The sequence below is a fragment of the Pristiophorus japonicus genome, chromosome 4 (assembly GCF_044704955.1).
Source record: "Pristiophorus japonicus isolate sPriJap1 chromosome 4, sPriJap1.hap1, whole genome shotgun sequence".
Classification (NCBI taxonomy): Eukaryota; Metazoa; Chordata; class Chondrichthyes; family Pristiophoridae; genus Pristiophorus; species Pristiophorus japonicus.
Genome location: NC_091980.1, coordinates 133,380,773 through 133,407,343, shown reverse-complemented (window position 1 = coordinate 133,407,343; position 26,571 = coordinate 133,380,773). Strand labels below are relative to the sequence as shown.

At 45.7% G+C, this 26,571-nt stretch overlaps 2 protein-coding genes across 2 annotated transcripts; both read left to right on the top strand.

Moving 5' to 3' along the window:
* The first annotated feature begins 701 nt into the window (after positions 1 to 701).
* On the top strand, positions 702 to 4,089 carry LOC139262686 (ferritin heavy chain-like). Its single transcript, XM_070877838.1, has 5 exons — positions 702 to 850; positions 1,498 to 1,585; positions 2,971 to 3,117; positions 3,466 to 3,595; positions 3,920 to 4,089. The coding sequence occupies exons 1-5, from the start codon at positions 702 to 704 to the stop codon at positions 4,087 to 4,089; spliced, it is 684 nt and encodes a 227-aa protein (XP_070733939.1).
* Positions 4,090 to 14,747: 10,658 nt separating this feature from the next.
* Positions 14,748 to 21,544, top strand: LOC139262685 (ferritin heavy chain-like). Its single transcript, XM_070877837.1, has 5 exons — positions 14,748 to 14,845; positions 19,676 to 19,796; positions 20,374 to 20,517; positions 20,903 to 21,028; positions 21,384 to 21,544. Exons 1-5 carry the CDS (start codon positions 14,748 to 14,750, stop codon positions 21,537 to 21,539), a joined length of 645 nt encoding a protein of 214 aa, XP_070733938.1. The 3' UTR covers positions 21,540 to 21,544.
* The last annotated feature ends 5,027 nt before the right edge of the window (positions 21,545 to 26,571 follow it).

Here is a 26,571-nt window from a genome sequence, read left to right as displayed (position 1 = left end):
GTTGTTGAGGGAAAGGGTGGGCAGGGAGCCTGGTTTGCCGCACATTCCTTCCGCTGCCTGCGCTTGATTTCTACATGCTCTCGGCGACGATACTTGAGGAGCTCAGCGCCGTCCCGAATGCACTCCCCCCACTTAGGGCAGTTTATGGCCAGGGACCCCCAGGTGTCAGTGGGGATGTCGCACTTTATCAGGGAGGCTTTGAGGGTGTCGTTGTAATGTTTTCTCTGCCCGCCTTTGGCCCATTTGCCGTGCTCGCTGACCTGCATTGGCTCCCGGTTAAGCAACGCTTCGATTTCAAAATAATCATCCTTGTTTTCAAATCCCTCCATGGCCTCGCTCCTCCCTATCTCTGTACTCTCTTTTAGCCCCACAACCCCCGAGATGTCGGTGCTCCTCCAATTCTGCCCTCCTAGGCACCCCCGATTATAATCGCTCAACCATCGGTGGCTGTGCCTTCTGTTGCCTAGGCCCTAAGCTCTGGGATTCCCTGCCTAAACTTCTCCACTTCTCTTTCCTCCTTCAAGACACTCCTTAAAACCTACCTCTTTGAATAAGCTTTTGGTCACCTGCCCTAATTTCTCCTTATGTGGCTCGGTGTCAATTTTTAAAATCTCATACTACTCCTGTGAAGCACCGTGGGATGTTTCACTACGTTAAAGGCATTGATAAATGCAAGTTGTGTTGTAGTTGAAAGGTCCAAGATGACCATTAACAGGACCAGGCAGCGGGCGTTCGAAGAGGTCATTTGGCCTGACTGCCCGCCTTTCTTCCGCGGCGACATTCACGCCCTGGTGTCCCTGGAGATGGAGAACGCGGAGCCCGCCTATACGCTCAAGGCCTTTCACGATCAGTGGGCACTGGAGGGACTGGAGTGCATCATCATTCCCGGAAACCAAATTTTAATTTGATTTGTTAGGATTTTCTTTGACATTTTTGGTTAGTTTGCAGATACTAGTGGTTGAGCCCCTTTACCAAGGGGCACAGGATTGAATTGAATTTACAAATTATTGTATTTAAGGAAAAGCCCAAGCTTGTAGATATTTGAGGTGCTGGAGGGACTGGAGTGCATCATCACCCCCGGAAACTAAAATTTAATTTGTTACTGGTAAAGTTTAATTTGAAATGTATTGGTTCTGGTGCCCTCGCCTGAAGGGGGTGCTTGATTTTACATTATACTAAAATAGTTGTAGACATCTGAACTGTGTTTGAGGAAAGTTAGGTCAATTGGGATCCTTATTGAGTTCTCAGCCAATGGTGCTCATTTTTCAAAGATCTGACTGGCTCTGGGAGTCCATCTCCCCTCCTCCCTTTACGTAATTGGTACTCTGAGAGGCTGCAACTTCTGATTGGGTAATGAGGACTGTCCCTCATTATCTCGGCTGCCATGCCCAGGATTATCCAGCAGTATAAATACAGGAGTTTGAAAATGGCTAAATTTTAGTTTGGTACTTCAATGAAGTTTAAACATCTAAAAACATATTAAGATGGCTTCTCAAGTGTGTCAGAACTACACCAGCACTGTGAGGATGCTATCAACAAGCAGATCAACATGGAGCTCTATTCCTCCTATGTTTATCTCTCTATGGTGAGTTTTGTATTTTTGAACACTTCACAATGGAGACTATGTAATGTGAATTTACTAAATTCTGTGCTGTATCCAGCCCACCTATTCTGAGTATCTTGAATCTTAACCACTCACTTTCCTATAATTCAATTTGTATTCTCATTCTAAATCACTGCATGGACTTTCCCTATCTTGCCTTTTCGATGGGGATGTAAATTTTTAAAACCAGAGCTAAGCCATTTAGGAGGGCAATCAGGAAGTTTTCTTTCCCACAAGGGTGGTGGAAATCTGGTACACTTTCTTTCTCATCCTCTTTTGCACCCTACCAAAAAAAAAGGCTTGGGATGCTGGGCTAAGGTTTTTTGGATAAGAATATCAAAAGATATGGCGCTTATATGGGTAAATGGAGTTGATCTACAAATCAGCTATAATCAAATTGAATATTGGAGCAGGCTTGAGGGCCTGAATGGCCTACTCGCGTTCCTAGTGTCCTTATCCACGTACCAGTTTGTACCCTTCTCTGGCTCCCTTTGCTTTAGTGTGGTAAAGCTTTTAGTAATTGTGTCCCAACGCAGTGGATCTCTATCTCTGTCTCTCTGCCTTCCTACCCTGTGACCTTCTTCACCTCTGATCACTTCTATTCCTTGGTATCGGGTTCTCCTCTGATTCGTGTTGATGGTGCCAAATTAATGCTGCTTGTGGTAGTTTTGGGTTCATTAGGATGAATGTAGCCAGTCAAACTCATTCAGTTTTTCTCTTTTTTTTTTTTTTATATACTATGACTTGTGCACTGTGACCAGATTGCATAATTTAAGGTGTTTGCTTAGAGTTCCAATAGCGGCCCTTAACTAGATTGTACAAAATCGATCTGGGTTACTAAAAACTGATGAGCGATAATGACCAGTAGGGTCTCAATTTTGTTAAAACTCTTTCACTAATTTCCAGACCTACAATTGAATATTTGTCAAGATTAAGGTTCTAGTTTGGTAATTGTAGAATGATGCCGCACAGGAGGCCATCATTCTGCACCTTGCTGACTCTTGGGAGGAGCTATACAACTTATCCACTCCCTACGTGTTCTCGTGGCCCTGTCACGTATTTATACAAATTCCATTTGAGTGTTGCCATTTAATCTGCTTCTACCACCCTTTCAACCCATGCATGCGTTCATAAAAATTCCTCTGGTTCTTTGGCCAATGGAAACTGTGATTTGCAAGTTTCCCTATTGCTAGAGGGGAGATTATCCACTAGCTAAGTAGGTGTGCAAGCTTCATTCCAATATACATACAATTCACAGACTTTGAACCTTTTTTTGAAAGCAAAATATTGAGGTTAGCTTTATGTACAATACCAATGATGATGGGTCTGCCATGCAATACTCAACTACTCTTCTGATCTCTCCATAGTCCTTCTACTTTGACCGGGATGATGTTGCCCTGCGTCACTTTGCTGAGTTCTTCAAGGAGCAGTCACATGAGGAACGTGAGCATGCTGAGAAACTGATGGAATTCCAGAATCGGCAAGGAGGCCGAATCATCTTGGCAGACATCAAGGTTTGGCTCAATAAACAAGGGGCCTTCTGTTTGGCTCCCCTGAGACTGATTGATTGTTTCCAATACATTCTGAAGCAATTTATTCCAATTTACAGCACAAACCGGCAATTTGGCCAAGCTGGTGTCTATACTCCACATATAAACATTCGCTCCTTACCCTCAGCATATCATTCTATTCCTTTCTCTCATGCACTTGCCTAGCTTCCCCTTAAATATGCTATTTCCTCCTTGATATGACAAGTTGTGATGGCTTAATGGCAATTTTATAATATAAGATATTGATTCATGGTATTGTAGACTTTTGATTGGTTAATCCATTGCAACTAACAGTTACCATTTTCTTTCCAGAAACCAGAGCAGGATGAGTGGAGCAATGGTCTGGATGCGATGCAGAGAGCTCTGCAGATGGAGAAGAATGTGAACCAGAGTCTGCTGGATCTGCACAAACACTCCACTGGGAGGTCAGACCCTCATGTAAGTTCTTAATTTTAATGTCGGCTTTTGGATAAGTTGGAGGTTGTGGAACCTTGCTGTGTTTGAGCCTAACTAAAAGATCTCCATTCCCAATAGCTTTGTGCTGGTGTCATATTTTTTTTTAAAATTTGGGAGCAGTGGGAAGGGATGGGGGAAAGTTGGCCTACTGTAGACAGTGATAACTAAATATGTCCCAGGATCTGAGGACCTATTGTGCAGTAAGTCCATCGATCTCCATTGCACCACTTGACTATCCTCCAGTTCATGAGGATTAAAATCCAAACTCTGAAGTTGACATTCCTTGAAATCTGCTGCTGGACATAACTAGTTTCCCTCTTTCACTTGTGTGACTTCCTGGAGACCCACTACTTGGATGAACAAGTGAAGATGATCAAGAAGCTTGGAGATCACATCACCAACCTGAAGAGACTGGGAGCCCCTGAGAATGGCCTGGGAGAGTACCTGTTTGACAAGCACACCCTGGGGGAGAGAGACTAAACTGACTGATGGGATCAAGCTTCTTGTGTTTAGTACTTGTATTTATATAATCAGACCCCTGTTCTGTAGGGAATGATGGCATGTAACTTTGCACAAAGTTGAAACCTGGGCTCCTGATGTGATATGTAACATAACTGTAAATAAACTGTTCAGCATTGGACTGGGTTTTGTCTCCTTGTATATTTAAGTATTTGCTTTTTCAATTGATACAATTTTTAACTTGGTTTACATAAATCAAGAATTACAGCTCTGCAACTGTTTGAGGGGGGAGTTTTGTTTCCTCTGGTGTAATGTTGGACATATATTGCAAGATCTAATGTTCAGACAACTGACTGCCATATTTGTTATTGATGAGGGACAAAGCATGGTCAGAGGTCGGTTTTGTGTGTCTTAAAGAAGGTACTGAGGTTTTGGAAGGGAACTCCAGAGCTTGCTCTAGACAGCTGAATTAAAAAAAAACTGTACCATGAGTGAACATTCTCTCTTCACTTCCATAAGAGAACTCCATACAAATTACAAGTTGCTACAGCATGTATTAAGCACAGAAATGACAGTTTTCCATTTCTGACAGATGAAGGGAAAAAGTCCTTAATTGTATTGGCCCTGGAATTAGCTGTTGATATTCAGTGGCTGCTGCAGATCCTGTTCAGTTAATATTGCAGGTTGTTCCGTAACTGAACTCACCACTGCTGCTGTAGACTTTGTTAAGCTTTGTAGGCAGAGCAGCAACTGCTGTACAGTCCAGTAATGTCAGTACATTGAACCCCAGGGGCTACAATTGGGCGAGGAGGGAAAGCAACAGGTGGCATCAGCTTGCTGTCACAGCTTCATTGGTTAGTGTGGATACCCTAGTGGGTGTGGTTCTGAGGCAGATTCTCTTCTGCCTGCTCTGCTCATGGTTGAATAACTTACTAACACAATTTTTAGTTTCACACATGAATAAGGTATTGAAGGAATACTTCTGCAACTGTACTCAAACAAAATTATAATCCTTCTGGAAGGAGTAAATGTATTTCATTCAAATGCTCAAGAAGTTAAACACATTCAGCATTTCCTTCTTTCCCTGTCCCGTGCCCCCACCCCCCCCCCCCCTTGCCAAAGTATGGGCCCCATTGCCTAATTTTTCAATTCATTAACCCAATGTATCAATTTGTATTTCATTCCGTTGTGCATTTCATACCAAATAGCATTTACTACTGGATCATGTCCATGAATGGATTCAAATGTTGTTGATGCCGAAGCTCCAATAATCCAGTGTTTACTCATTAATTACGGACTTTGCTGAGAACTGCACTGGGTGCAACTAAATTGTCTCCTTTAGTCTTTCCATGTTAATGTCGTTTTTATTATTTGAAGAATGTGGGTGCCACTGGCAAGGCCAGCATTTATTGCCCATCACTAATTGCTCGTGAGAAGGTTGAGCAGAGCCACCTTCTTGAATCACTGCAGTCCTTGTGATGAAAGTACTCCCACAGTGCTGTTAGGAAGTGAGTGCCATTATTTTGACCCAACGGTGATGAAGGAATGTTGATATATTTCCAAGCCAGGTTGGTATGTAACTTGGAGGGGAACATGCAGGTGGTGTTCCCATGTGCCTGCTGCCTGTATCCTTCTAGTTGGTAAAGCTTGTGGTTTGGCAGGTGCTGCCGAAGAATCTTGGCAAGTTGCTGCAGTGCATCTTGTAAATGGTACACAGTTCAGCCATGTTGGCTGGTGGTGAAGGGAGTGAATTTTGAAGGTGGTGGATGGGGTGTAAATCAAGTGGGCTGCTTTGTCCTGGATAGTGCTGAGCTTCTTGAGTATTGTTGGAGCAGCACTGATCCAGGCAAGTAGAGAGTATTCTACCACACTCCTGACTTGTGCCTTTATAGATGGTGGAAAGGCTTTGGAGAGTCAGGAGCTGAGACATTCGGCATAGAATACCCAGCCTCTTACCCACCTTTGTTACCACAGTATTTATGTAGCTGGTCCAGTAAGTTTCTAGTTAATGATGACTCCCAGTTGTTGATGGTGGGGGATTCGGTGATGGTAATGCTGTTGAATGTCAAGGGGTGGTGATTCGACTCACTTGTTGGATATAGTCATTGCCTGGCACTTGTGTGGCGCAAATATTACTTGCCACTTATTAGCCCAACCCTGAATGTCGTTCAGCTCTTGCTGCATGTGGGCATGGACTGCTTTATCTTCTGAGGAGTTGCAAATCGAACTTAACACTGTGCCATCATCAGTGAACATCCCCACTTCTGACCTTATGATGCAGGCAATGTCATTGATGAAGCAGCTGAAGTTGGTTGGGCCTAGAACACTGCCCTGATTGACCTCCAACAACCACAACTATCTTCCTGTGTGAGGTATGACTCCAGCTAGTGAACATTTTCCCCTGTGATTCCCATTGACTTCAATTGTACTAGGGCTCCTTGATGCCACACTTGGTCAAATGTTGCTTTGATGTCGAGGGCAGTCACTCTCACCTTACCTAATATAAGAACAGAAGAAATACGAGCAGGAGTAGGCCATACGGCTCCTCGAGCCTGCTCTGCCATTCAATAAGATCATGGCTGAACTGATCATGGACTCGGCTCCACTTCCCTGCCCTCTCCCCATAACCCCTTATCGTTTAAGAAACTGTCTATTTCTGTCTTAAATTTATTCAATGTCCCAGCTTCCACAGCTCTCTGAGGCAGCGAATTCCACAGATTTGCAACCCCCTGAGAAGAAATTTCTCCTCATCTCTGTTTTAAATGGACAGCCCCTTATTCTAATGCCCTCTAGTTCTAGTCTCCCCCATCAGTGGAAACATCCAATCTGCATCCACCTTGTTAAGCCCCCTCATAATCTTAAACGTTTCGATAAGATCACCTCTCATTCTTCTGAATTCCAATGAGTAGAGGCCCAACCTACTCAACCTTTCCTCAAACATCAACCCCTCATCTCCGGAATCAACCTAGTGAATCTTCTCTGAACTGTCTCCAAAACAAGTATATCCTTTCGTAAATATGGAAACCAAAACTGCATGCAGTATTCCAGGTATGGCCTCACCAATACCCTGTATAGCTGTAGCAAGACTTCCCTGCTTTTATACTCCATCCCCTTCGCAATAAAGGCCAAGATTCTATTGGCCTTCATGATCACTTGCTGTACCTGCATACTATCCTTTTGTGTCTCATGCACAAGTACCCCCATGTCCTGCTGTACTGCAGCACTTTGCAGACTTTCTTCATTTAAATAATAACATGCTCTTTGATTTTTGATTTTTGATTTTTTTTGTAATTCTGTAATTCAGCTCTCTTGTTTGGACCAAGCTGTAAGGAGGTCTGGAGCCGAGTGGTCCTGGTGGAACCCAAACTATCCACAGGTGAGAAGCTGCTTGGTGAATAAGTGCTGCTTAATAGTACTGTTGACAACACCTTCCATCACTTTGCTGATGATTGGGAGTAGACTGATGGGGCGGTAATTGTCCAGATTGGATTTGTCCTGCTTTTTGTGGACAGGACATACCTGGGCAGTTCTGGAGCACAAGTGTTCTGCACGACTGCCATAGCCTTTGCTGTATCCAGTGGGCTCAGCTGTTTCTTGATATCACGTGAAGTGAATTGAATTAGCTGAAGACTGGCTTCTGTGATGGTGGGGACCTCAGCAGGAGGCTGAGATGGATCCTCCATGAGGCACTTCTGGCTGAAGATGGTTGCAAAAGCTTCAGGCTTGTCTTTTGCACTGATGAGCTGGGCTCCTCCATCATTGAGGATGGGGATGTTCATGGAGCCTCTTCCTCCCGTTAGTTGTTTAATGGTCCACCATCATTCACAACGAGATGTGGTAAGTCTGCAGACCTTGATCTGATCCTGAGAATGTAGATAGAAGGTTTGCGAATGTGTTAGTAAGGGATCATGGGAAAATGGCCAAGAGAAATTGTCCAGCTGCGATATTTGCCCTGTTGACACAAACAAAGGACGACTCAGAGTTGTGGTCAAACACGAGTTACGCGAAAAAGCAAAAGTTAGACATGAGTCAGACAAGGGGCTGCTATATCCAGCCATGAAATAGGGAAATGCTGTTAAGACCGAAATTGTAAACATATCCATAGGGCCCGCCCTATGTCAAAGAGTTGTTAGCCTGCAATTGGGTATGCTATGGGGGAAATCGACCAATGATTGTATAAACTGAGTGTCACTCAAATGTGTTCTGCTTTAACAGTGTATAAGTGTTGAGCTTTTGTACTGTTACGTAGCTTGTCAGGACAGAGGTGGACAATCTCGACTCGAGTGGGTTCCCCTTTATCTTAACAGGTCCCGGCCGGGAGATTCTCTAATTCTCTAATAAAGGTCTTATGTTGCTAAGACTAAAAGTGTTCGTGTGTCAGTGAATTCGCTGAAACAGATTGAAGGGAAAAGAATCCAGTATCAACATTTGGTGTCAGAAGTGGGATCTCAACGGACGACTGCCGAAAACTTGCGAATTAAGAGCCAGACTAGCCTTGGACGAGACGAGAGAGAAATGGCCACTGGAGTAAGTATAATTTCAATACTGCTCCAGTTTCCTCCGGTTTCAAAAGTCTGAGGAAAGTTTAGCCACTCGCTGGTTCTCAGGTGGTGTCTGAACGAGATCCAGGTCAATCTGGCGAACACGTTTTAAACTTAGAAAATAAGTGTCCAAGTCAGGTGTGACGTCGACCTTGTATATCACTTGGCCCGTCTAGGCACTGATGGGATTTAAATCGGAAACCTAGAAAAAGTAAGGATTGTCGTGCGGCGTCACGAACAGGCTGTGTGTGTTCGAGGCCCAAGTAAATAGAGAATCGCGCGAACCGCGTAGGGAAACGCGAAGGTTAGGGAATTACGTAAAATTAAGCTGCGGGACTACACGGGACTGCGTAAATTTTAAATTGTACTTACGCCAGGTGCGGTGTCGATCTTGTATATCACTTGGTCCACCTAGGCTCTAGGTAAGCTAAACTGAGAATACCACGGGGCGGCGTGGGGGACGATTCGGATTAATTAGGACCCCGATCCAACGTGCGGCGACACAAGGATGGGTAATTTAGATAAAACTATGAATTCCCTGAAAGGTCATGGATCCAAAAAAAAAAGACTCTTGTGAACGTCTGTTTTAAATGCTTGTATGATTTTTACTGTGGATGAGAAAGCTTGTGTTGGGGAGACCGGGGAGTTGTGGTTTGCTTTAGCTCCACCCACTTTTTCAAACAGTGAAAGTTTTTTTAACCCTTCGTAGTGTTGTCCTGTATGTGGGAAGTTTAAGAGTGTGAACCTTATTGAATTACGTATAGTCGATGATAAGTTACGGAGCCAGGAAATGCACAAAGGATAGGTTTGTTGAGTAAAAAAAATATATATATATGGTCCCGGTGGTTAAAAAAGGATTTAATAGCCAAATGGAGACAGTACTGTCAAAAGCTGAAAGATGAGTCCCTTCTGTCAAGCTGGCAGGAAAACGCCATTAAATTAGGGCTGTCCTTGACAGAAGGAGGACATGTTAAAACTGTAGAGTGCACGCACGAGAAACGTACTAAGAGTTCCCCTGGGACCTCTGAGAAGGGTACAGATAGACTACGTAGTCGAATGGTTGGTTTTGCGTTGACCGAGGCTGATGATGAAATTGATGAATGGACACAGCCGCGCCCAATGGCACCTCCTGCAGCCTCTGACCCTTTGTCACAGCCTCTTTCCCATCCCCCTCCACCTTACACTCCGGCGAAAGGAGTTAAAGATAAATATTATTGGCAGGAGAAGAAAGGAGGGGAAGGAGGAGGCACACCCCTGACCCGGGTCAAAACCGAATGTGACTAGAAAGGAAGAACCCCCACGGAGAGGACCCTGGTCCAACCTGAGGGGATACCAGATGGAACCACAGTACTGTGTAAAGGGTTGGGTGGATAACCAAGGATACGGATATACCCAACACCCGAATGGCCCGGGCCCTGCTAATTACGGACCACCCTATTGTCCCCGGCCCGGTATGGGAAGAGGCCGAGGATGGGAGAGACGAGATGAATGCTTTAATTGTGGGCAAGAAGGAAATTGGAGTAGAGAGTGTCCCTCCTGTCGGCACGAAAGAGGAAGAGGAGGGGAGCAAGGGGGGAAGAGGACGGGGATCTTACACTAACTTCTCCCAGAACAACCCCTTTGGCCAACCATTCCCCCGATTACGTAACTTGATTGTACAGAGAACCTCCCCGGATGACGAACCGATTTGCTGGTTTCCAGTCCCTAGCACGGCTAAACAAATGCGACAGTGGTGGGGGATGATCAATTACTGTAGATCCTGGATCCCTAACGTTGCCCTGATGACTAAGCACCTCACACCGTACACAACTAAAGAAGGCAGCTTTGAAATAGAAGCCACAAACGTTCAAGCCTTTAAGGAACTAAAGACAGCCCTGCTGCAAGCTCTGGCTTTGAGCCGGCCCCTCCATGACCGGCCCTTTCAACTGTATTGTACAATCCTGAAAGACTGTGCTACGGTTATCTTAACACCTCCCACTCCGTAGCCGCCCTCCTGGGCCAACTGCAGACTCAACACCTTACCATGGCCAGTCAAAGCAGATATGAGATCTACCTACTGAATAATCCTAAGCTGACTTTTCGGCACTGTACTGCCATTAATCCAGCCTGTTTTCTTACTGAGCCACCCCAAGATGAGGAAGAACCCAGTCATGATTGTTTATCTTTAATTCAGGAGGCCTCATCGGTCAGGGAAGATTTAGTTGACGTACCAATGGAAGACCCAGACTATATTATGTATGTTGACAGAAGTTCTTCTATTAATCCAGAAGGTACATGAATCTCAGGATACACCATAGTAAACCAGGAGGATCAAGTCTTGGAATCTGCCGCCTTTGAAACCGCCTATTCTGCCCAACAAGCTGAACTATTCGCCCTCACCCGAGCCTGTATCTTGGCCAAAGACCTCAGTCAATATCTATACCGATTCTAGGTATGCCTTTGGGGTAGCCCATGATTTCGGACAGTTATGGAAAAATAGGGGATTCCTGACCTCACAGGGAAACGAGATATCCCATAAGCAACTAGTATCTGATTTGTTGCAAGCCCTCATGCTCCCTAAACGTATTGCTATTGTTAAGTGCATTGCCCACACTACCGGAAACTCTCCGGTCAATATAGGAAACCGCCGTGCTGACCGAGAGGCTATACAGGCCTCTTGTGGACAACAAATGGTGGTGCCTAGAATGATGAGTCAAACTAAAAGTCCTGCCAAGGATAAGTTAGCCTCGGAAAAACCAATGCCAACCATCCAAGATGTCATTAAAGCACAGGAGGACGCTCCTGAAAAAGATAAACTGTTGTGGAAAGATTATGGATGTACTTATGACAATGTTTCTAAACTCCGCGGAACAGACTTGCATGTCTGATGAGTTGGCTCTCTGGGTTATTGAATGTATGCATTTTTGCTACTCATTGTGGAGCAAGGACAACAAGTGACACGCTTTTGGCCACTTGGTGGCACCCTAGACTCCAGATGCTAGCCCAGAACATCAGTAGTCGTTGCCTTGTTTGCCAACAGCATAATCCAGGGAAGGGAGTCCCCTGTAATTGGGGTAAGACGCCTCTACCAGAGGGCCCCTTTGAGACTTTGCAGTTGGACTACATTGAGTTGCAAAAAATTCAGTGTTACAAATATGTGTTAGTAATAGTTGATGTGTTTAGTAAATGGATCGAAGCCTACCCTACCCTGGACAATAAGGCTCAAACTGTTGTTAAGGTGTTAATAAGGGAAATTGTTCCTAGATATGGTATTCCAGCTCGACTGATGACCACCTATGTTCTTTCTCTGACTCGGGCTCTGCGACTAGCTCACAACCAGGTTCGAGAGGCTCACCTCGACCTCCCAGTGTTACCCGAATCATCTCTTGTGGCACCAGGGAAGTATGTCCTGATGGATTCGAAAGGGACTAGAGCCACAATGGGAGGGGCCTTTTCAGGTGTTACTCACTACCCCCACTGCAGTTAAGGTTGAAGGGAGCAGTGCCTGGGTTCACCTGCACCACTGTAAACTTATTACTTCATAATGAGCCTCCCACTGGTCGTCCTAACCCTTGTTTCTGTTCCAGACTTCCTCTCCTCCATAGCTGAATAAACCACATCCTTGGGGCAGGAAGAAAAACGGCAAGAACACGGCAAGAGAAAGGAACAAGCAGACTTAGCTGTTTTCTGATCCATCCTTATCCTATTGTTAACTAATGTATAGTATCGTCTAAAATTATCTAAACATGTGTAAGCTAGCAGGTATAATTGTGCTATCTTGTACTATCCTAGCTGAACTGGAAGGGCTACAGGATAACTTATTTTATCAGACCCATACCCGATTGCATGGCAATCGAACTGTGTGTTACCCACTAGCCCAATCAGTAGAGGCCCTGTTCGTGGCTACCCCTGGGTGGACTCCCCACGACTTATATACGGCAGATACCTCGGATGCACCCTGTGAGGGACAAACAGGCGAATATAGAAAGGGTATACCGGGAAGATGTGTGGAATTAATAGACTCCATGAATCCTGAGTGCAGAGGATCCCAGGGAAAGAACGGAGCGGTATGCTCAGACATTGCAAGCTACCCGGGTGGGGCTGTGTATATGTCCTGGTCCCCGGGAATGCCACCTGTGTGCAGACGCAGTGTGCCCATCAGCACTGTCGAGTGCGTAAGGGCCAGTTTACCTGTACCTGTAACGAGCAAAGATGCCTGAATGTGACCGCAGGAAGGCAAGTTGTCTGCGGTCAGTGTAACGGAACTCATGTCAGCTCAGAAACATGGGCATACCCGTTTGATGCTTACCAATTGGTAGGATCAAGCTCAAATTCAAGGGAACCTAGCAATTGGTGGTATAAGCAGTTCACGAGTGTTAGCAACACTAACGTAAAGTGTTATAGAGCTAAGAAAGGATTTGTGTTCCTCCTTAATGGTACCTTTAAGACAGCCACACCGACCCTCCCGGTCCTCTTTGCAGTAGAAACTATAGGACCACTCACTGTCCCATGTCCCAAAAGGGGGCATACCCAGAGAAGGATAGTAACACGGGCCATCAGCAAGGAGTTCTGTGCTGATTGGGAGGATCCTATCACGCTGGGGTCATCACTCGGCTACGGGTTCCTTGGGGCCCTATCTGTAGGGGAATCAGCGGGGGTAATTAGTGCCAAAAATAGGAACTACCTTATTTGCGGATTGACCATTTTGGGAAATAGCACGTCTAAGGGACTGGATGCCATCAACAGAGAGCTGTCTGAACTAAGATTGTATACGCAGCAAACCCGCTATGCCGTGGATTATCAGCTGGCCCAACAAGGAGGAGTATGCACAATTATAGGGGACAAATGTATAACACATGTCACGGACGAATTGTACAATATCACCCAGGCCATTGATGCCATAAAAAAGCAGCTTGATGAGTTTAGGCAGGGCCCAAAGAAAGGAGATGGTTGGTTGGATTGATTATTTGGAGGATCCTGGGGATCTTATTTAATGCATGGAGCAGTCATTCTCGTTGTAATAATAGTTACCTGTTGCTTGATCATTGGTTGCTTTAATGTCTGTTGTAAGGTGATGATGGCGAAATTGGAGCAAACTCTTACAGTCACGAGCTCCCGGAATTTGGTTGAACAAACTAAAGGTTTACTCGAGAATCAAGAAGAGTATGAGAAACAAGAATGCGAACGGCTGAATGTGATGCTCCTGGAATAATCACCAGATTTATCATGGAATGATAAAAGGGGGGAATCAGAATGTAGATAGAAGGTTTGCGAATGTGTTAGTAAGGGATCATGGGAAAATGGCCAAGAGAAATTGTCCAGCTGCGATATTTGCCCTGTCGACACAAACAAAGGACGACTCAGAGTTGTGGTCAAACACGAGTTACGCGAAAAAGCAAAAGTTAGACATGAGTCAGACAAGGGGCTGCTATATCCAGCCATGAAATAGGGAAATGCTGTTAAGACCGAAATTGTAAACATATCCATAGGGCCCGCCCTATGTCAAAGAGTTGTTAGCCTGCAATTGGGTATGCTATGGGGGAAATCGACCAATGATTGTATAAACTGAGTGTCACTCAAATGTGTTCTGCTTTAACAGTGTATAAGTGTTGAGCTTTTGTACTGTTACGTAGCTTGTCAGGACAGAGGTGGACAAACTCGACTCGAGTGGGTTCCCCTTTATCTTAACAGGTCCTGGCCGGGAGATTCTCTAATTCTCTAATAAAGGTCTTATGTTGCTAAGACTAAAAGTGTTCGTGTGTCAGTGAATTCGCTGAAACAGATTGAAGGGAAAAGAATCCAGTATCAACAATCCGTTGATTGTGGGATTGTTTTGCTCTGTCTATAGCAGGCTGCTTCTGCTGTTTAGCCTGCATGTAGTCCTGTGTTGCAGCTTTCCCAGGTTGGCACCTCATTTTTCGGTATGCCTGATGCTATTCCTGGCATGCTCTTCTGCACTCCTGATTGACCAGGGTTGGTCCCTTGGTTGAACGTAATGCTAGAGTGAGGGATATGCTGGGCCATGAGGTTACAGATTATGGTGGAATACAAATCAGCAGCTACTGATGGCCCACAGCACCTCATAGATACTCACATTTGGGGTGATAAATATGTTGTGAATCTATCCCATTTAGCACGGTAGTAGTGCCACACAACACGATGGAGGGTGTTCTCAATGTAAAGTTGGGACTTCTCTACAAGGACTGTGTGGTGGTCACTGCTACCAATGCTGTCATGGACAGATGTGTCTGTGACAGGTAGGTTGGTGAGGACGAAGTCATATAGGTATTTCCCTTCTGTTGGTTCTCTCACTATCTGTCGCAGGCCCAATCTGGCAGACCATTCCTTCAGGACTCGGCCAGCTCGGTCAGTATTGGTGCTTCTGAGCCTCTCTTAGTGATGGACATTGAAGTCCCCCAACCAGAGTACATTCTGTGCCCTTGCTACTATCAGTGCTTCCTCCAAGTGATGTTCATCATGGAGCAGTAGTGATTCATCAGCTGAGGGAGGGAAGTTGGTGGTAATCAGCAGGAGGTTTCCTTGCCCATGCTTGACTTGAAGCCATGAGACTTAATGGGCTCTGGATTCAATGTTGAGGACGCCCAGGGCCACTCCCTCCCGATTGTATACCACTGTGCTGTCACCCCTGGTGGGTCTGGCCAGCCTTACCGTAGTCTTTGTATCTTTCAATAGTACTTTTGGAGTATCGATGTTACCACATTTCATACGTTGATGAGTCAAAATTTTACAAGCCGACCTGGGTTTGCATGCTGATGGGTTTGACGGCTTCATGTTTCAGACAAAACAAATTCTTCAACTCACTCGATGTGAAAAACTTTACAGGTGCCTGTGGTTTAAGAATTTAAAGTACAGAAAAAGGCCATTCAGCCCATGCCAGAGTTTATATTCCACATGAGCCTCCTCCCACCCATCATCTTCTAACCCTATCAGCATATCCTTCCAATCCTTTCTCCTTCATGTCTTTATCCAGCTTCCTCTTAAATGCATCTATGCTCTGTGCCTCAACTATTCCTTTTGATAGCAAGTTCCACATTCTAACCACTGAAGAAGTGTTGGGGTAAAAGGAAGACTTCTCTCCCTCGAGGCGGACTACCTGATATAGGTAGTTGACACCTGCCCTTCTGTTGGGGTAAAAGAAAGACTTCTCTTCCTCTGGGTGGATTACCTGATATAGGTAATCGACACCTCGCCCTTCGCCCTCGGTATAACGACCACGGAATCAAACAAATGAAACCTTAGGTTCAACTGGCTTTATTTCGAGCAAGGGCAAGTTCAATCATGGAACCTTCAAAATACAAGAGGTTTCGAGTATAATTTATACAGGTTTTGGAGAGGGGCTACCCTCCTACAAAATCATCGATATGTCTATTGCTATCAGCGGAGTTACATTGATTTGTCGTCTCTTATCAGACTGGCTCTGAGTGGTACATGCAATTGTCCATCTTCCATCATATGTCAATTGTGTTTGTTCCGTGATTTGCACTGTGCCATAGTCTATATGGCGCCTGAAGTAACTCTTCCAAAATATTGGCTTTCCTTTCTCTTCCTCTCAGAGACTTCGAATCAAAATTGTAACTGCTGACTTCGGCTGTTTTGTTAAGTGTTACTAAGGTTAAGGATGAATTACCCATACAGCTTTAATTCATTATAAGTGAGCTATACCAACATAAGCAAGTGTTACATACAATACGCAATTATCATCACCAATTCCTCAGACCTGCCTAATACTGATCAGTTCATTACCTTCAGCATTGTGTTCTGATTACCTATCTGTCTGCTCTTTGCCTGCTATATCCCTTACAAGAAGTTTCTCTTGAAGTCCCTCTTAGATTTATTTGTGACTATCTTATATTGATCGGCCTTAGTTTTGGACTCCCCCACAAGTGGAAACATTTTATCTACGCCTATGTTATCAAAACACCTTTATATAATTTTAAAGATCTCTGTCAGGTCACCCTTCCGCCTTCCCTTTTCTAAAGAAAAGAGTTCCATCCTGTCCAGTCACACCTAATGGGTATAACGTCTCAGTTCTGGTACCATTCTTGTAAATCATTTTTGCAGCTTCGTCAATACTCTACATCCTATTTGTAATATTCTGCTTAGAGCAGAGAAGGCTAAGATGAGATTTGATCGATTTGGTGGAGGTGTTTAAAACCATGAAGGTTAAATCAAGAGAAACTGTTTCCAAAAGCTGAAGCGTCAAGAACCAGAGGGCACAGAATTAATGTGATTAGCAAAAGAACCAGAGGTGACATAATGAAAAACTGTTTAACTCAATGAGTGATTAGGATTTGGAATGCACGGCCTGATAGGGTGGCGGAAACAGATTCAATAGTAGCCTTCAAAATGGGAATTAGATAAATAGTTGAAGGGGAAAAAATTGCAGGGATTTTGGGGAAAGAACCTCAGAGTGGGACTAACTGGATTGCTCTTCGAATGAGCCGGCACAGCCTCGATGGGCCGAATGGTCTCCTTGTGTGCTGTACTATTCTGTGATTCTATATAATTCTGTGGAGACCAAAAATGCGTATAGTACTCCAAGTGTTGTCTAGCCAAGGTTCTATACAAATTTAACATGCTGAACACGGATGTGATTCAGCTGCAGGCATTCCTCACTCTGAGCTCAGAGATCAGATGAAGGGGTTGAATTATGAAGATAGCTTGAGTAGGTTGGGCCGATATTCATTGGAGTTTAGAAGAATGAGAGGTGATAGAAACATAGAAATTTACAGCGCAGAAGGAGGCCATTCCGGCCAATTATGTCCGCGCCGGCCGACAAAGAGCCACACGGCCCTTGGTCAGCAACCCTAAAGATTACATATAAGCCTATGAACAATGACGGAAAGGCAAAGAGCACCCAGCCCAACCAATCCACCTCACCACAACTGTGACACCCCTTATACTAAAACATTCTACACACCACCCCAACCGGAGCCATGTGATCTCCTGGGAGAGGCAAAAACCAGATAAAAACCCAGGCCAATTTAGGGAGACAAAATCTGGGAAAATTCCTCTACGACCCATCCAGGCGATCGAACCGAGGCCAGGAGATCACCCTGGCCGTATTCTATTCCCTGCAGTATTTACCATTATATCTGCTCCGTCCAACAAAAGGTCATCCAGTCTAATCCCAATTACCAGCTCTCGGTCCGTAACCCTGTAGATTAGTGCACTTTAAGTGCCCATCCAACCATCTCTTAAAAGTGGTGAGGATTTCTGCATCCACCACTCTTCCAGGCAGCAAGTTCCAGATCCCCCCAACCTTCTGAATAAAGAAGCCCCCCTCAAATCCCCTCTGAACCTTCCACCAAGCACCTTAAAACTATGCCCCCTCGTAATAGACCCTTCCACCAATGGAAATAGACCCTTACTATCCACTATGTCCAGGCCCCTCAATATTTTGTACACCTCAATGAGGTCTCCTCTCAACCTCCTCTGTTCCAATGAGAACAAACCCAGCCTATCCAATCTGTCCTCATAACTAAGATTCTCCATTCCAGGCAGCATCCTAGTAAATCTCCTCTGCAACGTCTCTAGTGCAATCATGTCCTTCCTATAATACGGCGACCAGAACTGTCGGCAATACACCAGCTGTGGCCTAAGCAAATTATTATACAATTTAAGCATAACCTCCCTGCTCTTATATTCTATGTCTCGGCCAATAAAGGCAAGCATTCCGTATGCCTTCTTAACTATCTTATCCACCTGGCCTGCTCCCAGGGATCTGTGGACAAGCACTCCAAGGTCCCTTTGTTCATCTACACTATTAAGTGGCCTACCATTTAATGTGTATACCCTTTCCTTATTAGTCCTCCTAAAGTGCATCATCTTATATTTCTCTGAATTAAATTCCATTTGCCACTGCTCTGCCCACCTGACTAATAGATTCTATCCTCCTGCAGCCCATGACTTTCCTCTTCATTATCAACCACATAGCCAATTTCAGTGTCGTCTGCAAACTTCTTAATCATATTCAAATCTAAATCATTGATATATACCACAAAAAGCAAGGGTCCTAGTACTGAGCCTTGTGGAATCCCACTGGAAACATCCGACAGTCACAAAAACAGCCATCAATCATTACCCTTTGCTTCCTACCTCCAAGCTAATTTTGGATCCAACTTGACACTTTGTCCTGTACCCCATGGGCTTTAACCTTCATGACCAGTCTACCATGATCTTATTGGAATATATAAGACACTGAGGGGGCTTGACAAGATAGATGCAGAGAGGATGTTTCCACTCAATGGGGAATTTAAAGCTAGGGGGCATAGTTTAAGAATAAGGGGCCGCCCATTTAAAGTGGAGATGAGGAGGAATTTCTTCTCTCAGAGGGTCGTAAATCTGTGGAATTCTCTGTCCCAGAGAGCAGTGGAGGCTGGGTCATTGAATATATTTAAGGTGGAGATAGACAGATTTTTGAATGATAAGGGAGTCAAGGGTTATGGGGAGCGAGCAGGGAAATGGAACTGAGCCCAAGATCAGATCAACCATGATCTTATTAAATGGCGGAGCAGGCGTGAGGGGCTAATGGTCTACTCCTCTTATTTGTTATGTTCTTATGTTCTGTCCTTGGAGAGCGAGCATGCGGTATCTGCCAGTATGCTTGAGGCTTTCGGTGACCGGTGGGCACCAGAGGGACTGGAATGCATACAGGAAATTAAATTATAATTTGAAAAGTTTTTATGTTAGTTTTGTCAGATTTGTAACATAGTTTATTCCCCCTCATAAAGGGGCACTTATAAGTTTACCCAATTGATTAGCCTAAAGAGTAGAGGATTCATTTAAAGCTGTGATTCTGGATATTTGAACTGTGTTTCGGACAATTGAGATCCTCATTGAGTTGTCAGCCAATGATGCTCATTCTTCAAAGATCTGACTGGCTCTGGGAGCCCATCTCCCCTCCTCCTATTACTTGATTGGTGCTCTGAGAGGCTGCAACTTCTGATTGGATAATGAGGACTGTCACTCATCCTCTAGGCTGTCAAGCCCTGGATTATCCAGCAGTATAAATACAGGAGTTTGAAGTTGGCTAAATTTCAGTTTGTTGTTTCAACAAAGTTTAGATTTGTAAAAAAGAATAAAGATGGCTGCTCAAGTGCGTCAGAGCTACCACCAGACTGTGAGGATGCTGTCAACAAGCAGATCAACATGGAGCTATATTCCTCCTACGTTTATCTCTCTATGGTGAGTTTTGTGTTTTTTTGCCACTTCACAATGGAGACGATGTAATGTGAATTTACTAAATTCTGTGCTGTACCCAGCCCACCTATTTTGAGTATCTTGAATCTAAATGTCTCACTTTCCTGAGTCTTTTCAGCTGCTTGTTGAAGTTTATTTGGAATACATTTTGCATTCAATGCATGGAATTCAGAATTCTCATTCTAAATCATTGCATGCACTTTTCCTACCTTGCCTTTGCAATGAGGGGATGTAATAAAATTACAGCTAAGACATTTTAGGCGGGAAGTCAGGAAGTATTCTTTTCTGGAAGTGTGGTGGAAATCTGGAACACTTACTTTCCCATCCTTCTACAGCTCTTTCTCTCTTTCACCCCCCCGCTCTCCCCAAGCATTGATGTTGGGTCAAGATTTGTCATTGGGTAAGGGTATCAAAAGATTGTTTCCATGACAATGTACATACAAGTTCAGTCACACTTTGAACCCTTGAAAGAAAGCAAAATATTGAGCTTGAAGTTATGTACTATAACCATGATGATGGATCTGCCATGTAATACCCAACTACTCTTCTGATCTCTCTGCAGTCCTTCTACTTTGACCGGGATGATGTTGCCCTGCGTCACTTTGCTGAGTTCTTCAAGGAGCAGTCACATGAACGTGAGCATGCTGAGAAACTGATGGAATTCCAGAATCGCCGTGGAGGACGGATCATCTTGGCGGACATCAAGGTTGGATTCAATAAAGGAGTGGCCTGCTGTCTGGCTCCCCTTAGACTGAATGTTCCCATACATACTGAAGCAATTGGTTCCAATTTACAGCACACAGGCCATTTGGCCAAGCTGTTCTTTGCTAGTGTTTATACTCCACATGAGTGTTATCTCCCCCTATCAGCATATCGTTCTAATCCTTTCTCCCCATGCACTTGCCTAGCTTCCCCTAAATATATCTGAGCTATTTGCCTCATCAGCGTGATTCCTGTGGTTGCGATATAATGTAAAATTGCCATTAAGCTAACATGAGTTAATGGTACAGTAGACTTTTTATTGCACCCATAATTTCCTTCAAATGTTTATTTAATCCATTGTAAATGAACTGTTAGAATTTCCTTTCCAGAAACCAGAGCAGGATGAGTGGAGCAATGGTCTGGAGCTGATGCAGAGAGCTCTGCAGATGGAGAAGAATGTGAACCAGAGTCTGCTGGATCTGCACAAACACTCCATTGAGAGGACAGACCCTCATGTAAGTTCCTAATGCCTTAATTTGGGCTGAGATTGTGGAACCTTGTTGTCCTTGAGCCTAATTATAACGATCTCCATGCCCAATAGCTTTGTTTGTGTCTTTGTTTTATTTTGGCTAGCAGTGGGAAGGGATGGGGGAAGTTGGTCTACTGTGGACAGAGACTAGTAAATATGTCCCAGGATATGAATACCATAAATTGTGCAGTAAGTTTAATCTAATGTTGCAGTAATTCCATCAATCCCAATTGCACCACTTGATTATCCTCCAGTTTAAGTGGATTAAAATCCAAACTCTGAAGCGGAAGCTGACATTCCTTGATATCTGCTGCTGGACATAACTAGTTTCCCTCTTTCAGTTGTGTGACTTCTTGGAGACCCACTACTTGGATGAACAAGTGAAGATGATCAAGAAGCTTGGAGATCACATCACCAACCTGAAGAGACTGGGAGCCCCTGAGAATGGCCTGGGAGTGTACCTGTTTGACAAGCACATGCTGGGGGAGAGTGACTAAACTGACTGAAGGGATCAAGTTTATTGTGTTTAGTACTTGTATTTATATAATTAGGGTCCCTGTCCTGTAGCGAATGATGGCTTGTGGCTTTGTACGAAGAGCTGTGTTACCCGGGCTCTTGATGTGAAATGTAACATAACTATAAATAAACTGTTCAAAATTGGACTGCGATTTGTCTAAGTTTGAGTGGTTGCTTATTTTCTATTAACCTAACTTGGTTTGCATCAATGAAGAATTGCACTGAGCTGTGTAACAGTTATGGGATTCTGAAATTTTAAGAATACAAGAAATTGGAGCAGGCCATTTGGCCCCTCAAGCCTGCTGATCTGATCATGGACTCCACTCCACTTCCCTACCTGCTCCTCATAACCCTTTACTCCCTTTTTATCATTCAAAAGTCTAAATATCTTTTAAGGCAGAGAGACAATGACCCAGTATCTATTGCTCTATGGGGAAGAGAATTCCATAGATTTACAATCCTCTGAAAAGAAATTCCTCCTCATCATGGATCTAAATGGACAGCCCCTTATTCTGAGACTATGTCCCATAGTTTGTTTCCTGTGAGTGGAAATATTCTCTCTGCATCTACCTCATCATCAAGCCCCTTCATTAGCTTATGTTTCAATAAGATCACCTTGCATTCTTCTGAACTCTAATGCAGATAGGTTGAGCCTATACTTCATAAGTCGACCCCCCCTCATCTCCGCAATCAACCTCGTGAACCTTCTCTGTAGAGCCTCCAATGCAAGTATCTTTTTTTTTAAATACGGAGACTAAAACTGTATGCAGTACTCCAGGTGTGGCCTAACAAACACCCTGTACAGTTGTAGCAGGACTTCTCTGCTTTTATACTCTAGCCCCTTTGATTACTTGCTGTACGTGCATGCTAACGTTCTGTGTTTGATGCACAAAGACCCCCAACTCCTTTCCTCTGTACTGCAGCACTTTGCAATTTTTCTCCATTTAAATTAGAATTTGCTTTTCTATTATTTCTGCCAAAGTGGGTAACCTCACATTTCCCACATTATACTCCATCATGCTTGACAAATCTTCGAGAAATTTTTGAGGATGTAATAAGTAGAGTGGACAAGGGAAAACCAGTGGATGTGGTGTATTTGGACTTTCAGAAGTCTTTTGACAAGGTCCCATACAAGAGATTAGTGTGCAAAATGAAAGCACATGGTATTGGAAATAATGTAGTGACGTGGATAGCGAACTGGTTGGCTGACAGGAAGCAAAGAGTAGGAATAAACGGGTCCTTTTTCAGAATGGCAGGCAGTGACTAGTGGGGTACCGCAAGGTTCGGTGCTGGGCCCCCAGCTATTTACAATATACATTAATGATTTGGATGAAGGAATCGAATACAATATCTCCAAGATTGCAGATGACTCTAAGCTGGATGGCAGTGTGAGCTGTGAGGAGGATGCTAAGAGGCTGCAGTGTGACTTGGATGGGTTAGGTGAGTGGGCAAATGTATAGCAGATGCAGTATAATGTAAATAAATGTGAGGTTATCCACTTGGTGGCAAAAACAGGGAGGCAGAATGTTACCTGAATGGTGATAAATTAGAAAAAGGGGAGGTGCAATGAGACCTGGGTGTCATGGTACACCAGTCATTGAAAGTTGGCATGCAGGTACAGCAGGTGGTGAAGAACGCAAATGGCATGTTGGCCTTCATAGTGAGAGGATTTGAGTATAGGAGCAGGGAGGTTTTACTGCAGTTGTACAGGGCCTTGGTGAGGCCACACCTTCAATATTTTGTACGGTTTGGGTCCCCTAATCTGAGGAAGGACATTCTTGCTATTGAGGGAGTGCAGCGAAGGTTCACCAGACAGATGGCAGGACTGACATATGAAGAAAGACTGGATCGATTAGGCTTATATTCACTGGAATTTAGAAGAATGAGAGGGGATTGGACAGGTTAGATGCAGGAAGAATGTTCCCGATGTTGGGGAAGTCCAGAACCAGGGGTCACAGTCTAAGGATAAGGGGTAAGCCATTTAGGACCGAGATGAGGAGAAACTTCTTCACTCAGAGAATTGTGAACGAGTGGTATTCTTTACCACAGAAAGTTGTTGAGGCCAGTTCGTTAGATATATTCAAAAGGGAGTTAGATGTGGCCCTTACGGCTAAAGGGATCAAAGAATATGGAGAGAAAGCAGGAATGGGGTGCTGAAGTTGAAAGATCAGCCATGATCATATTGAATGGTGGTGCAGGCTCGAAAGGCCGAATGGCCCACTTCTGCAACTATTTTCTGTGGGCCCAAGTTTCGGGCCGCGCCTAGAACGGCGCAGCCCCGACCTGGACGCTGTTTTTCGCGCCACAAAGTGCGCCTAAAAAAAACTTACCTATTCTCCGGCTCCCTGCAGGCTCTCTGGAGCTGGGCGCGGTGCAGCACAAGCTGCGGGGGGGTGGAGCCAGGTCCCCGCGCTGAAAACAGTGCTGGGACCTCTGCACAGGCGCGCTACAGTGGGCGCGCATGTGCAGTAGCTCCAGGCGCCCAAAACTGTGTGGGAGGGGCCCGAAGCACGCAGCCCCTAGCCCTGGCCGAATGGCCTCACTGGGGCTGCGTCGATAAGGCTGCCTTCCACACCCAGCTCCTGCTTCCTCCGGACCGGGACCCGACCTAACTCCCACTCCCCTCCCCCACCCGACCACCCCCCCCCACCGACCCAACCTCCGCTTCCCCCGCTCCCGACCTCCCCCACGACCTCTGCTCCTGACCTTCCCCCCCCCCAACCGACCTCCGCTCCCGACCTCTTCCCCCCCCCCTCCCCTGACCGACCTCCGCTCACGACCTCTGCCCCCCCGACCGACCTCTGCTACCGACCTCTCCCCCACCGACTGACCTCCGCGCCCCCCCCGACCGACCCCCCCCTCCCCGACCGATCGACCGACCTCCGCCCCCAACCGACCTCTCCCCACCCCTTCCCCCACCCCTTCCCCCACCTCCCGACCGACCTCCGTTCCCAACCGATCTCCACTCCCGACCTCTCTACCCCCACCCCCGACCGACTTCCGCTCCCGACCGATCTCTCCCCCAACTCCCGACCGACCTCCGCTCCCGACCGACCTCCACTGCCGACCTCTCCACCCCCACCCCCGACCGACCTCCACTGCCGACCTCTCCACCCCCACCCCCGACCGACCTCGGCTCCCGACCGACCTCTTCCCCCCACCCCACCGACCGACCTCGGCTCCCGACCGACCTCTTCCCCCCACCCCACCGACCGACCTCGGCTCCCGACCGACCTCTCCCAACATCCCCCACCCACGACCGACCTCCACTCCCGACCTCTTTCCCCCCCACCCCCCGACCGACCTCCGCTCCCGACCGACCTCTCCCCGCACCCCACCGACCGACCTCGGCTCCCGACCGACCTCTCCCAACCCCCCCCCAACCCCCGACCGACCTCCGCTCCCGACCTCTCCCCCCCACCCCCCGACCGGCCGACCGACCAACCCCCCGCCCCGACCGACCGACTGACCCCTGACCCCCTCCTCCGACTGACCGACCGACACCCCCCCCGACCGACCGACATCCCCCCCCTTCTCTCCCCCGCCTCCCTTCTCTCCCCCCTTCCTCCCTTCTCACCCCCCCTCCTCCCCCCATCCCCCTCCCCCTCTCACCCCCCTCCTCCCACCCCTCCTACTCCCCCCTCCCTCCACCCCCTTCCCCATTCACCCCCCCTCCACCCCCTCCCCTCCACTCCCCTCCACCTCCTCCCCCTCCCCACTCCATCCTCCCCCCCTCCTCCCCCTCCCCCACTCACCCTCTTCCCCCTCCCCCCCCTCCCCTGCACCCCTCGCTGTCAGAAACACAGACACTGACAGACAGAAAGTGAGAGAGACAGACAGACAGAGAAATAGAGACACTGACAGAGAGACGGGGCGGGGACGTCCCAGCATGCTGTTGAAGGACTCCCGGTGCTGCAGTCAATAAGTATAAAATGTTTTATTTATTGATTTTTAAACTTTTTTTTATTTTTTATTAATTTTTTTTGATTGATTTATTGGTTGATTTATTGATGTATTTATCATTTATTATTGATGATGGCTCTTTTTGTAAAACTGAAGTGTTTAATGTTTGTAAACTTCCCTTTAAACCGCCCCCCCCACCCCGCCTTTCCCTATGCCTGATTTGTAACCTACGCCTGATTTTCTAAGTGTGGACAAGATTTTTCTGAGCGTACAAAAATCTACACTTACTCCATTCGAAGTTAGTTTGGAGTAAGTTTTCACTGCCTAAACTTTCAAAACGGGCGTAAGTGGCCGGACACGTCCCCTTTAAAAAAAATTCTGTTCCAAACTGAAACTGTTCTAACTGACTAGAACTGGAGCAAACTAAATGCCGAGAATTGCAATTTCTAAGATACTCCATTCTAAACCAGTTGCTCCAAAAAAACAGGAGCAACTCAGGCCAAAACTTGGCCCCTATGTTTCTATGTTTCCAAATTTTTGCCCATTCACTTAGTCTGTCTATATCTCTTTGCAGATTTCTTGTGTCCTCCTCACAATTTCCCATCCATCTTTGTATCATCAGCAAACTTGATCACATTACACTCGGTCCCTTCATCCAAGTCATTAATATAAATTGTGAATAGTTGAGGACTCAGCACCGATTCCCTGTGGCACCTCACTCATCACTGTTTGCCAACCGGAAAGTGACCCATTTCTCCTGATTCTCTATTAGTTAGCCAATCTTCTATCCATGCTAATTAATTATCCCCAACCCCGTGAGCTTTTATTTTGTGCAGTAACGTCTTAAGTGGCACCTTTTCGAATGCCTTCTGAAAATCCAAATACACCTCATCCACTGGTTCCCCCTTATCCACCCTGCTCATCACATCCTCAAAGAACTGCAGCAAATTTGTCAAACATGAATTGCCTTTCATTAAACTATGCTGACTCTGCTTGATTGAATTATGCTTTTCCAAATGTCCCGTTACTGCTTCCTTAATAATGGACTCCTGCATTTTCCCAACGACAGATGTTAGGCTAATTTGTCTATAGTTTCCTGCTTTTTGTCTG